The 12,520-nt window shown below is 36.5% G+C and overlaps 1 protein-coding gene across 5 annotated transcripts in view; it reads right to left on the bottom strand.

Moving 5' to 3' along the window:
* The window catches only part of ZEB1 (zinc finger E-box binding homeobox 1), a 113,350-nt gene that overhangs the window by 19,718 nt on the left and 81,112 nt on the right, over positions 1 to 12,520 (bottom strand). For all 5 annotated transcript variants that reach the window (XM_056484263.1, XM_056484268.1, XM_056484264.1 and 2 more), the window contains exon 2: positions 3,996 to 4,196. In XM_056484263.1, the coding sequence (XP_056340238.1) occupies positions 3,996 to 4,196 (201 nt within the window). The remainder of the gene's footprint in view (positions 1 to 3,995; positions 4,197 to 12,520) is intronic.

Genomic DNA, 12,520 nt, shown 5'->3' with positions numbered 1-12,520 from the left:
AACATTCCAGCTTTTTAATTACAGGAGAAGCCAATATCTCTTTTATATGGAAGATGATAAATCCTAAGAGAACTTTTAAGTTCTCAAATAGTGTCAGCTCCCTCAAAGGAAAAGCTTCTTAATTCTGCCTACTTTGACCAAAGACCACGGACCCAAGGTACCTGCAAACAGTAACAATTTAAATACATTTCTTGCTTTAAACAAGAAATGTCTTTAAAAGGAAACTTAAGCTCTTAAATCTTACCTTAATTTCAACTGACAGTCAAAAAACCTCAACAAACTCCAACAGCCTGTATCATATTGGTCAGTTCTGGATTGTGAACTAATTACATTTTTGGCTCACAGTACCAGACTTGGTTCAGAGTTTGTAAGATGGATGCAACACAAATTTAAACTCAAAATTTAATTTCTTAAAATCAAACATGATACAAACCCACTGTTTTCCTTTAAGGAGGATTTTTGATGGTTGTGATTTTTCTCTGTTATGAAATAGGATCGATGTGAGGGGGAGAATATTAGTAAGTTATTACTCTGGAAATTTAAATTACAAGGTCTTCAGTAAATTCCACTGGCTTCAGTACAAATAAAAGTTATGCTTCTCAAGGGAATGTCAAGGAATTTATGGAATTATAGATTAATTTAGTGAAGTTAAACCCCCTCTCAATTCTAATACTCTGTTTGGTACTGTCTCTTCCCAATATCTAAAAGTAGGGTACGAGACAGGGAGAAACCCTTTTCCACAGGGCAATGCTGTAGGAATAATTAGTAATTTGAAAAATTTGAAGTAGATATACATCTTTATAGCTATGTATGGTCCACAAAGAAAGGCAATGTTGCAATCACACCCTCAGAAGCCCAGTTATCACACAGCTGGGAACAGAATGGACAGAATGGGATGTGTTGAGGGGGGAACAGATCTTAAGACCCTGTTCTACCAGGCAGAAGTCGCAGCTCTGAGTTCCAGAGGAAATTCAAGCTACCTGCTAAATGACAGCTTAAATAGAGGTCTCCTCAAATAGCATCTAGGTCTTGAATATCCATCCTGGTATTACAGCTGGACATACCAGATAGCTGTAAAACAGGTTCTTGGACTTCTACATCTCATCACTGCTTATGAGCTACTGCTTAGAGACACAGTGGGGCTTCCCTGGGTTAAATGCTGACGATTTTCAGATGACAGGGAACAGTGTTAACTAGCAGCAAACATGCCTGACAACTACTGACATTGGCTGACAGGAAAGTTCTCTGCATGGCTAAGATAACTGATCAAATTGAAACCACTAGCAAAAGGGAAATTTTGGCTGCAGGCAGAAAGGCAAACTTCATGAAATTTCCACTGCAGTCTTTATGTGCGGAGAAGGGAATAAATTCCAAAGCCCATCAAGAGAGTTTCTAATTTAAATTCTTCAGAGCAAATTTTCTGATACTCATGTAGCAAGTACTATTTTCAGCTTGAAGCATTGACTAGTTGTTTGCTTTTGGATCAAAAAGATGCCACACAACCCACCAAATGTCAGAACACACTTTTGAGCATATAGGTTCAACCTAAAATTTGATGACTTAAAGGAATTTTTGAATTCCAGAAAGATCTTAAACATTAAACATAATTTCCTTCATATTTGAAGGTTATTTAAAAGTCTGGATTTTTTTTTTTTTTTAATTTTTAATTTTTCAAGATATCCTAATTCTAGTCCTTAGGCCTCCAGGTTTGCTAAATACTTATAGTATATAATAATATTTTGTAAAAAGCATTAATACAGTAAGTTTAATTCCTGTCCTTTTTTTTTTTTCTTTCTTTCTCTTAATTGTAGCACAGGTTTTACTTCTAACTAAAGCAAAGAAGAATCATATTAGGGCATCATTGCACACATGAATGCTGGCACACTGTCAACAACTCATACAGGATACACATGGTTCACTTTTTTAAACCTGTAGGACTTTCAGTTAAACCTCTTGAGAAACACACCTTATATTTAAAGCACCTGTTCCCAGGGTCTTTTAGAAATTCAGTTAGAATGACTGGAAATGGAAGAAAACTAATCTGATAAAGAAATGTTATGTGTGTTGTTTCTACTCTTGGCAATGTGTGAACAGAATAAATATGAAAAAAACTCATTCTCTCAAGTTCAGCTAACCCAGAACAACTGAGCACTACTTCACTGGTGAAACACAACTTACTAAAACTGTTACAGAATATATTTTTCTAAAGATAATCACCAGTCTTGAAGATAGTTGCACACCATTTACCCCAGTACATTTCCCCATATGAGACAGATCATGTATTCAGTACCTCTCTCATATTTCTAACATGCAGTCAAGACTGATGATGTGATTTTCAGCTCATACCTTTCCTTCTAGGAAAGCTATCAAAAGAGTAAACAGTATTCTGCCCTAGCAAATCAAAGCTCCATAAAACCTAATGTAGCCTTCACTTTTCTCATATAGTCATTGCCAAAAATTTAAACTATTTATTTAAAAAAACTTTATTATCAAATTAAAAAAACCTTTCAGACTGCTAAAAAAGAGTCTTCAAAATACATAATTTTTACAGAGGAAATCTGTGGTTGTGAGCAAGCCTGTACTAATTAATCTTTTGTCTGGCTACCAATGAAATTGTGTCTTCATTAGCAAACTCCAAAGCAGAGAAACATTGTGTACACTGCAAATCTATAGTAACAGTAGAATTGAAAATTAAAGAGAATTTAGAATTTTAGCAAACAAATTTTTAAAGGTACATTTGACATAAGGAGTCAAAAAAGATGCCATCAGATATCTGCAAACCCCCAGAAAGTTGCCCAACATGCTGTGTGATGGGTACATCTCCAGAAAACATCCAGTCCAAGAGATCTTGATCCCAAATGTCTAGGAGCCAGTGCTCTTCTTCCTTCCCTTTTTCAGGTTTCCTACACCTATGCTTGAATGGTTCAAGCCTGTACAGAGCCCACAATAATGTAACCACAATTTCTGATAGACACAGCCTGCAAGAGAACTAAGATATTACAGGAAAACTAAGAAAATTACCTACCTAATAATTTAGCTCCAAAATACTCATTTCCCAGCACAGCATACCTTGGCAATAGCAGCTATATAAAAACAGTCTGAGCTGATGCTATTCTTTGAACTCTCAGCTGCTCTTTCTCAGCTGGACTGCAGTTAGGGACCATACGACTGCTTTCAGTTTATTTAGATGTGAGGTCATGCACTGTGTATTAAACCACCAGTGTTAAAAGGTGGATGCTAGAAATTGTGGCTGCAGTTCAGATACAAACAGGGATATGCTGGAAAACATTCTGTATCTTTCAGGGCATTAAGGCCAAATTCCACAATAAATTCCATTAATTTATGCATTTATCCCAATTTGGCTCAAAAGTAAGCATGCTGTGTGATATTATGAAACTCAGTATCTGATTCCACAGTAAAAAAAAAGGCCCATTTCCTTTCTGCTTAAAATTTTCAGCTTCTAAACCTGATGCATATGTACAACATTTATCTCCTTCCAGTGTTTTCGAAAAAATGATTAATTTTGACTTACATAACCAGTTCTAAAACTAATCAACTAAAAATTATCTTTTCTGCCTGTGTTTAATAAGGAAAAAGAGAGAAATTAACATCTGATTTCTTTTTTTGTGTTTTTTGTTTACTGCTTACTCCCCAAGCTGAGTCAATCCTGAACCTTACAGAGACCTGGCAGAGACCTGCCAGGCAGACTTGAAACCAAGAGCTGTAACTAGTCACTAATCAGCCTTTGGAATGCTGCATCTACAGACTGAAAGTTCCTGTTAAACAATGCCAATGGAATTAATCCACCTCTGAATCTACTTCAAATAATAAATGAAGAACATGAAGCATGGTACAATAATTATGTTATAAAACCTCTTTTTTGACTATGAATATTACATGCTATTTCAGTAATAAAGGGATGAAAAAAATATTCTATGGAATCTTCATTTTAGAAAATTTTCTTTACATAGTATCATCAGTAGAAATGAACATACCTTCATCTTCCCAGCAACTGTTTGTACTCCCTTCTCTTTCACTGTTTTCTGGTAATACTATATGGTCCGTTGGCAAGTCATCTTCTGGCACACTAGCATCACAGTCTGCTGCATCTGTTACACTTTCCTCTTCCACTATATGCAATTTATCTTCATCATCTGAATCTGAGTTTGCTTCTACCACATTGTTGTAATTGGTGACTATGGAGAGACAAAGACAAAATACTGATCAATATACTCTTAACTAAAAGCACGGAGATCCAAAGCTTCCATTACTCTGGCCAGGTGGTACACACGGGGCATCTCCATGGGGTCACATTATTATTATTGCCCCATGGGGATGGCACTGCCTTGTGAGCAACTTGGCTGTAAGGTCAGCACACAGGGAGCACCTGGCAGCTCCTGGGCTCCCACCACCTCTCACTGTGCACACCCAACACAAGGGGACAGCTCCAGAGCTGGAGCCACAGTGGATCACTGCCATGTGGATGTCTCATTTATGATTATTCTGGCCCTGGAGCCCCGTGGCCCCAGACCCTGCAGAGAAGCAGTGCAGCTGCTGTCGGGTCCCAGGGAGCAGCCCTGCCTGAGCACACGCTGTGTGCTCCCCAGCCCAGCCCAGCCTCCCCTGCCTCCTCCTGCCCCCAACCCACCCCAGCCCTGGCTGTGGCAGCAATAACGAGATGGATTTCAGAATGGCTTAAGTGTTTCAGATCCCAGCTAAAATGCTCTTGTAGTTACACCCATGAAGGACTCAGTAAGATGAAAAGAAAAGGAAAAATCAGAGATCACTTAGACAGTGAATCTCACATAACATTTGCCCAGTTACCATGAAAAGTGTAATAACTCTATTTTCTTAGCCTGGAGAACACATTGCATGACTCTTTGGACAAAGGATTACATGACTATATGTTTCTATCATATGAGAGCAGATTGTTAATAAAATAGTCTTCATTTGTAGGCACAAAAGATCAGTAACAGTCATTTCAACTTAAAATGTAAGGAATTGTACGTAAAACATATTAAGAACAAATTACTTTCACAATCTGTTTAAATGTCTTGTTACTCACACTGAAGTTAAACTATGAAACAGATCTACATTGGTATTATTTCTTCATTGCCAAGCTTGAACTTCTTAATAAAATACTTCAAAATACAGTCTAAGAAAGAGAATAAATTTATAGACGGATAAATCAACAAGACTTGGCTGCAGCACTCTTTCAATGGGTATCAGAATTATATCTGGGAGGCACACAATCATGGTACTTTATGATACCTGCATCCTGTCACTGTTAGCTCACAAGAAACCAGACTGATTCTTTAATGTGAAATACTGCCTATTAAGGTAGATAAATACCAAACCAGACTTCTGCTCTTCTGAAGTTAGCTCTTTTTTTTATTAAGTAGATATTTTAGCCATTTAAAAATGCATGTTACCAGGAAAAGTGAGTAACATTATGAACAGATAGGCTACTATCTCATTTCCTTCCAATTCAGAAGAAGAATGTCTCATCTAAAACATGCATGAGAATGACAAAAGAGCTTTTTGAATTTAAAACAATCTTTCAATGTTTCCATATTTTACATACTGCTATTTGAAAATTGTAGTAACTCCCCACTACTCATGGCATTGACATGTTCTGAAACAGCAAATTTAGGAAATTTCCTAAAAACTAGTATCTGGTCCATTTCAATGGAAAAATTGATATTCACTTAATATCCTGTAACTTATTCTGCAAAGTAAAATAGCTACTGTAAGTGATGCTATAATACTGTGTGATACAGAAGACATGCAAATATAGAAGACGTGTTCCCTCACCAAAGCAGAAGAAATTTATGAATTTATTCTCCTGAGAAATGGTAAACACAACTTTAAAAAAGTGTGAGAACAGACATAAGACAAGAGGAATTGGAAAATAATTTTAGCCTTTTCTCTTGATTGGGTTTTACTCTGAGGCTTAGATGCAGAGGATTATTAGTATAAAATAGCAACATGTTTACATTTGACACACATAAAAGAGATCATTAAGAGAGGGGATCAAAATTTTTAGGGATTAGTTCAGATGCAGATAATGAATACTTCATTTTTTAAAAATAATTTTCCTGTTTAGTTTAGGAAATTAAGTGGCATTCCTTATATTAGACTAGAGTGGCATCAAGGAAAAAAAACCATAATCAAACAGTTTGTCTTCAAGAATTAGATTTATGGAGAAAAAATGCTCCTTCTTTCCTCATCAAATATATTACAGATATAATCTATTCATTATGGCTCTCTTCACCTTGAAATATTTCCATACATCCTCACTATAATCAAGTGCCAACTCTGCGTAAGTTAAAAACTCCTCCTTCCTCATAAAAAGCAAGGAACAAATGGTCTTCAGGATTTCAGTTTCTTCCATTAAAAATCAGGTGTCAACAAGACAACTTTATTATCAAGCCAATAAAGCAAACAAGAAATCTGGCTCTAACATTCTTTTTTCTTCCTCTCCCCAGAATGCTTTGGGCAAAATAAATCTGCCAAAGCTGCATAAAAAAGGTCTCAGCACATTTAGGGTGGCCAGGCAACCCAACACCAAACAGCAGAAAATCAAGCATTTAAAATGATAGAACCAGTCATATATCTACATGTAATTTAATCTAAATTAGTTCCTGCTGCTTTCCTTCTGCAAGGACCTTGCCTCATCTTGAGCAGGGATAGCAAATACGAAGGGAATGCTCAGTTTATGGAGTGAACTGAGTATCTGTAGCATTCTGCTTCATTTGTTTAGATTGCAAAGTGATTGCTCATACTTCTTATTCCCTTCAGCCAGAAGTGTCCCCAAAGCTTCCCTTAAAGGATATTAGCCAAAATGGCATTCCACATTATATATTATAATGTATGGCATATGCTACCATGCAATATATTGTAACTATATATTGCAGAATTACATAATCATATATTTTATATTGTATATAATTTCCTTACATGGTGTTCAGCAGGAATGCTTCAAAACACATAATTAACTGGATTGTAGTAGGGTGATGCTATCTCCATTTTACAAATTAGAACCTGGCTGCTTAAAACCCAGAAAAGTCTTCTGGCAACCCAGGCATTGCCACGTCAGTGCAGGGCACTTCAGGCTGTACTTTTCAGAGGACTTTGCATTTATACAGCATTTTACACATTCAAAGCACACTTGTGTTCATTCCAAATGCAGCTGTGCCCAGAGCCCAGGTACCTTGGCCTGTGTGCCACAGCAACCAGAAACACTGAGATCACTTCCAAATAAGTGACCTCCCAGAATCACATAAAACCTCTTTCAAAATAAGAAAGTAAAAACTAGTCTTTCTGTGGAGCTTTCAAATGCCCTGTAGAGAGTGCTTTTGATTCCTGCAGCCCTCTACTTAAATTACTATGCTTTCCAGCAATTAAGGCAAGGGTTCTGGAGGCAACAGCTTCCTTTAATAAACACCCCTGATTCATTCTCTGGGCAGCATTCCTCCTGTGAAAAAATTATGTGATCACACAATCAAAGATCTTATCCTTATGCATACATGCAAGAGACAAAACAGTTTGAACAATCTTCATTTTGACATTTTCCAACTTTTTTTGAGTGCTCAGCTCTCAAAGTCAAGTGTTTGATTTCAAAGAATGTATTAACATTCTTTAATGGAAACGCTGGTTAAAAAAACCAATCAAACCCTGTAATTTACTGTATTTTTGGCTAATTAAAATTAAAATCTAAATCCCATTACATGACACCACACTGATACCTTCAAGGCTGCAAATCTTAGCTTTAGCATTACAAATTTGCTCCTGGTGTCCTGTAAGTAATGGGTGGTAGTAGGAAGCTGCTGCCTCCATTTGCTCAGACAGGTTCTGGCTCCAGAAACTATGGCATCTGGAATTCAGTTCCAGGGGTAATCATCTTCCCCCTCTCCTTTCTTCAGTTCAGTCCTAGAGCCAAATTTAGACCTTCCCTATCTGTACATAATTTTGTGGTTTTTCTCCTCTCTCCTTGATGTTTCCTCAGAATAGTCACCACAGAAAGAAGAGGAAAACAAGCTCTCAAGCCTTGCTCAATGCCTGGCGCCACAGCAGCTGCTGAAGTTGGGAGGAATAAATTTTATTAAACCTTTTTGGATAAAGATTGAAGTATACTCAATACAAAAGCAATATGTAGAGACAACTGCTTACAATCTCTGAAAGAAATTCAATTGACTATATATAAATGATGACTTCAAGGGGCTTCTAATTTGGCAAAATATTTCATGCAGAAAATAAAACACACATAAAACCTTGACTGGAACTGTTACAGCTTCCCAGTGAAGGAGCTACAAGTATTTCAGACTTCAGTACTATTTATTTTTAGCTAATGTCATTTAAAAGCAATGACTAGCTAAATAAAATAATTCAGCCTGAATCACAGAAATCTGGCACCAACAGCAGTGAGTGTCTCCAGAAAGGACAATTAGAGAGGTTACATCAGCCTGGGCCACCATGGCTCCAGGGATGGCCATCAGCCACAGGGGACAAGCAGCAGAGCACTGAGGGGTGTCTTATCCAGATAACTGTAAATGCTACAGACCACGAACCATGGCTGGCATCCACTGCAGACAGATCACCAGACAAGCAGGTATGATGTATGACACACACATGGGCCTGTTCTGTTCAATATACAGTATGATATCTTAGCAAAATTTTACATTATTAGAGTTTAATTATTAATTTCAGCTTTACTTTCACAGATTAATAGAAAGCCTCAACAAACATATAAATGACACTGAAGACTAAACATTTATTCAATAAAACTAATTTTTATATCATTACTATATAACATCTGAAATAATTATGAAATACATTTTATGAACCATAATTACTTTTTCTCCTCTTGATCACTTTCTTGATACAGTATCCTGGTTCTTAAAGAACAAATGACTATCTGTAGTTTAACTTTTTCTTGCTTTAAGAACAAATGACTGCAAAGCAGATGGATGATGTTGCACAATTCTAATTAAAAAAGAAATGTGCTCAGATGGAAGTAATGATTAAAGAGCTAAAACAGAGATATATATTATTTTGCTGCTTGGATATAGGTGGGAAACTATGATACATATGTCTAATCAAATCAAACATGGTATTTGAAAGGAAAAAAATTGCTAGTTGCTGATTTAAAACCAGTAAATTAAAGGTGAACACTAATACTGTAGTGATGAAAGAATATAGGATTCATTATTTCCATAACAGAATGGGTGAGTTCTCAAAAAAAACCACATAATACCAGGACCTGGAAGGCTGCTTTGAACCTGCTAAAACATTTTGTTCAATGCTTGACAGTGGTCACTGTATTTTATGTAGAGTCTGGTCCACCATTCTTACTAGTTGTCTTTTGTACATCTCTCCATACTTAATCCAAAAATCCTAGCTACTTCCACTGAACAAAAAAAACCTCAAGACCTTTAGGAATTTATGAGTTAATACAAACACTGCTGAATTTTTTAAGATGTTGAACACATCTGAGTTGTGTGAGCTCAGCATCTCAACACTGAACTGGCAGGGGATGTAGAACAGGTGTGAATTCTGATCCTTTAGAAATCCTACTTCTGAAAGTTCTTCCAAAAAAAACCTGTGAATGCTCATGCATGAATACTCCCAGAAAAAAAAAAAGGTTTGATTCTACAAACTGGAACAACTCCTGTGCTCTCTGAAGTTCATTCCCAGTTCATGGATTTCTGCTCTGACAGCCTACAATCATCTCTTGGAAACCATTTACTCTTTGTCAGCCCACCTTAAAATCTGCTCCTATATATTATTTAGCTCTAGCGCAATATTTAAGAAAAATATATTGTGATGTCTGAAACCTAGTAATTTAGCATTCAGTATTTTATACTTAGATTTTAGGGTATACTATTAATTTTGCTACTACTCCTGAATGACATGTCATACTTTCAACTCTTCACTGAAAAGCTGCCCAGTGTCTTTAGTAAAGCTAGACCTTTATGTTTTTTTCATATTTTTCCTCTCAGTTTAATACATACACTTGACATGCAATAATATATACAGAACCAAGCTACCATCTGAAGCAGAAACACGAGAAAGAGCTTAAGAAAAAAGAAGGCATAGGTTCACGCTTCTACTAAAATTCATTGCTTGGAGTTTTCTGGCTTCTTGAATTCCTAAAGGACTTGTGTTGTCTTCATACTTAAGAGCTTAATTTTCTGTGAATTTGTCTGCTCACTTCTTGAATTAATGAAAATTTTGGCATCCATATTGGTCTGAGGCAAGCAGTTTCACAGCCCTGTGTTGTAGGCAGAGTTTCTTCTGTTGATTTTGAACCTGCTCTGCACTACATCCAGTGGGTGTCCATTGAATTGCCCTCCTTGTGTGCTGTCCATGATTTTATACAAGTCATCATGCCATCTTCCTCTACAACGTGAAGAGTCTTTGTTTGCTTATTACTCATGCCAAAGTTTTTCCACTGATCATTTTTGCTGCACCTCTCTGGACCTTCTGTTCTGTTCTGCCACATCACTGTGTTAGCAGGGGGAGAGGTGACAATCTAAAAGTGCACTCAGCGTTTACTTTGGATTAGAATGGCAGCACAACAATGCACTGTTTTCTTCTCTGTCCCTTTTCAAACAACACAACCATGTTTCTAGGACTTTTCTTGACTTCCACAAGTAATTAACCTGGCATTATTAAAGGTTTATTATCTGTAAACCCATAAGAGCTGTTTCTGAATGGTAACAATCAGCTCAGAACCAATCAGGATCCTTCCTCAACATACATTGCTTCACTTTTACATATCTAGAATTTTACCTGCTACACTACTGGCTTGACTATATGAAAACACTGTCATTATTCCCCAAACAAGTACAAGCAACCCTTAGGGAAAATACTTGCTACTTTACACTCATGTCACTGCCTCCATCAGGCAGCAGGGTGATTTCCTGTAGCACTGGGATGGCCAGCAGCACTACAGAGGAGAATGGAGGCAGCAAAAAGCATTCCATTAGGTAGCCTGTTGAATTCAGTAAAAATACACAACACGATCTCATTACATGCAAAGTATGAGGAAACTGTATTATACTCTCAATTAAATTGTTCAGGAACAAAAACCATGCCAGAGATTAGTTTCTGAAACAATCAATTTAAAATTTAATTGAAGAACATACTTGCAATTTTCAGAAAAGTCATTCTGCTTTTAAGAACAGTCTAAGTGCTATGACTGTGGAGAGCAGAACTGTATTTTATATATAAAAGGTTGACTTGTGCTGATTTTTACTAGTGTAGATATAGAGTGTGCTCACACAAGAATGGGGAAACCGGATTCTGTCCTTCTTCTGCCCGAAGGGATCAAACTTACATCTCCCACACAAGTTTATATAAATATATGAATAGTTGGAAAAATAAAAGTCTAAATATTTACATGTACCAAGCACATTTCTGATAATTTTGTTTAACTAAATAAAAACCTCTTTCAAAATAGGTTTACACGTCATAACTGAATCCTAGTCAAATGCAGCTTGTCTAGCTTGACACACTTTGATTGAATATTCCAACACATTAAAACCCATAAAATTCAAGAATCTTAATAAGCACTAAGGTATATAAATCACCTTAATACACATGCACTGGATTATTTGGTCTTCAGGTCAACTCAAAGAAACTTAGAGTTTAAAATAAATGCTTTGCAAGCAGACTGCAGACTAAAATGAGCTCTAAATGCTTTACCAAGAGGGAGACTGGATGTTTGGCTTGGCTTATCCAACACACATTAAAATCAATGATGTAAATAGAATTTTTCTGCTTGTCAATTTTAAATTATGGTTTCAAAATCAATCAGAATTTGACATTAAAAAAACCTCTGACCCTCAATGTTGATGGCAAAGTCTGGAGTAAAGTCTGATGACCTAAGTCAGGCCCAATTCCCCAGAACAAGGGTAATGGCTCCAGCTCTCGCACTACACTCTGAGATGACATAAGTGATACTTGGAGCAAACCTGGCAAATATTCCAGCCTCAGTGAGAAAATTTTCTGTTGGTTGCCTTTGTTTTCATTATCATGTCAGTACATGCAAAATGACACTGGAACAGGACAGTTTGGTTGTGTCCTATTTGGAAATGCAGGATGAGCTCAAGGTTTCCCAGTGGGGCAGACATAGTGGAAGTTTTGCCACCACTGGTGCCTTAGTGTTACTTTTTACAAATGTGTGAGATCATCTAAGAGCAGGAAACTCCAAAAATCAACGCCAGTGCTCAAATGAGAATTTAGCTGTATGTAGTACTGACATGAGTCCAGAGATGAAAAGCAAAGAGTACACACAGAAAAACATTTCAGGTGTTTAGGTCTAAAAATAATCCTTAATACAGGAAACATTTGTTTACATATGTATATATATATATATACACTTACATACATAGTTTCAGGTTTGATAGCCTAAAGTTAGATTTGGAAATTAATAACTATATTATATTACAAAAATAATCTGCTTTGGAAATATTTCTTTTATCATGGCTCCTACAGCAAAGTAAATGATATATAA

This window comes from Oenanthe melanoleuca, chromosome 2, assembly GCF_029582105.1.
Source record: "Oenanthe melanoleuca isolate GR-GAL-2019-014 chromosome 2, OMel1.0, whole genome shotgun sequence".
Classification (NCBI taxonomy): domain Eukaryota; kingdom Metazoa; phylum Chordata; class Aves; order Passeriformes; family Muscicapidae; genus Oenanthe; species Oenanthe melanoleuca.
The sequence above is the reverse complement of the archived record's forward strand: the minus strand, read 5'-3'. Positions and strand labels throughout refer to the sequence as shown.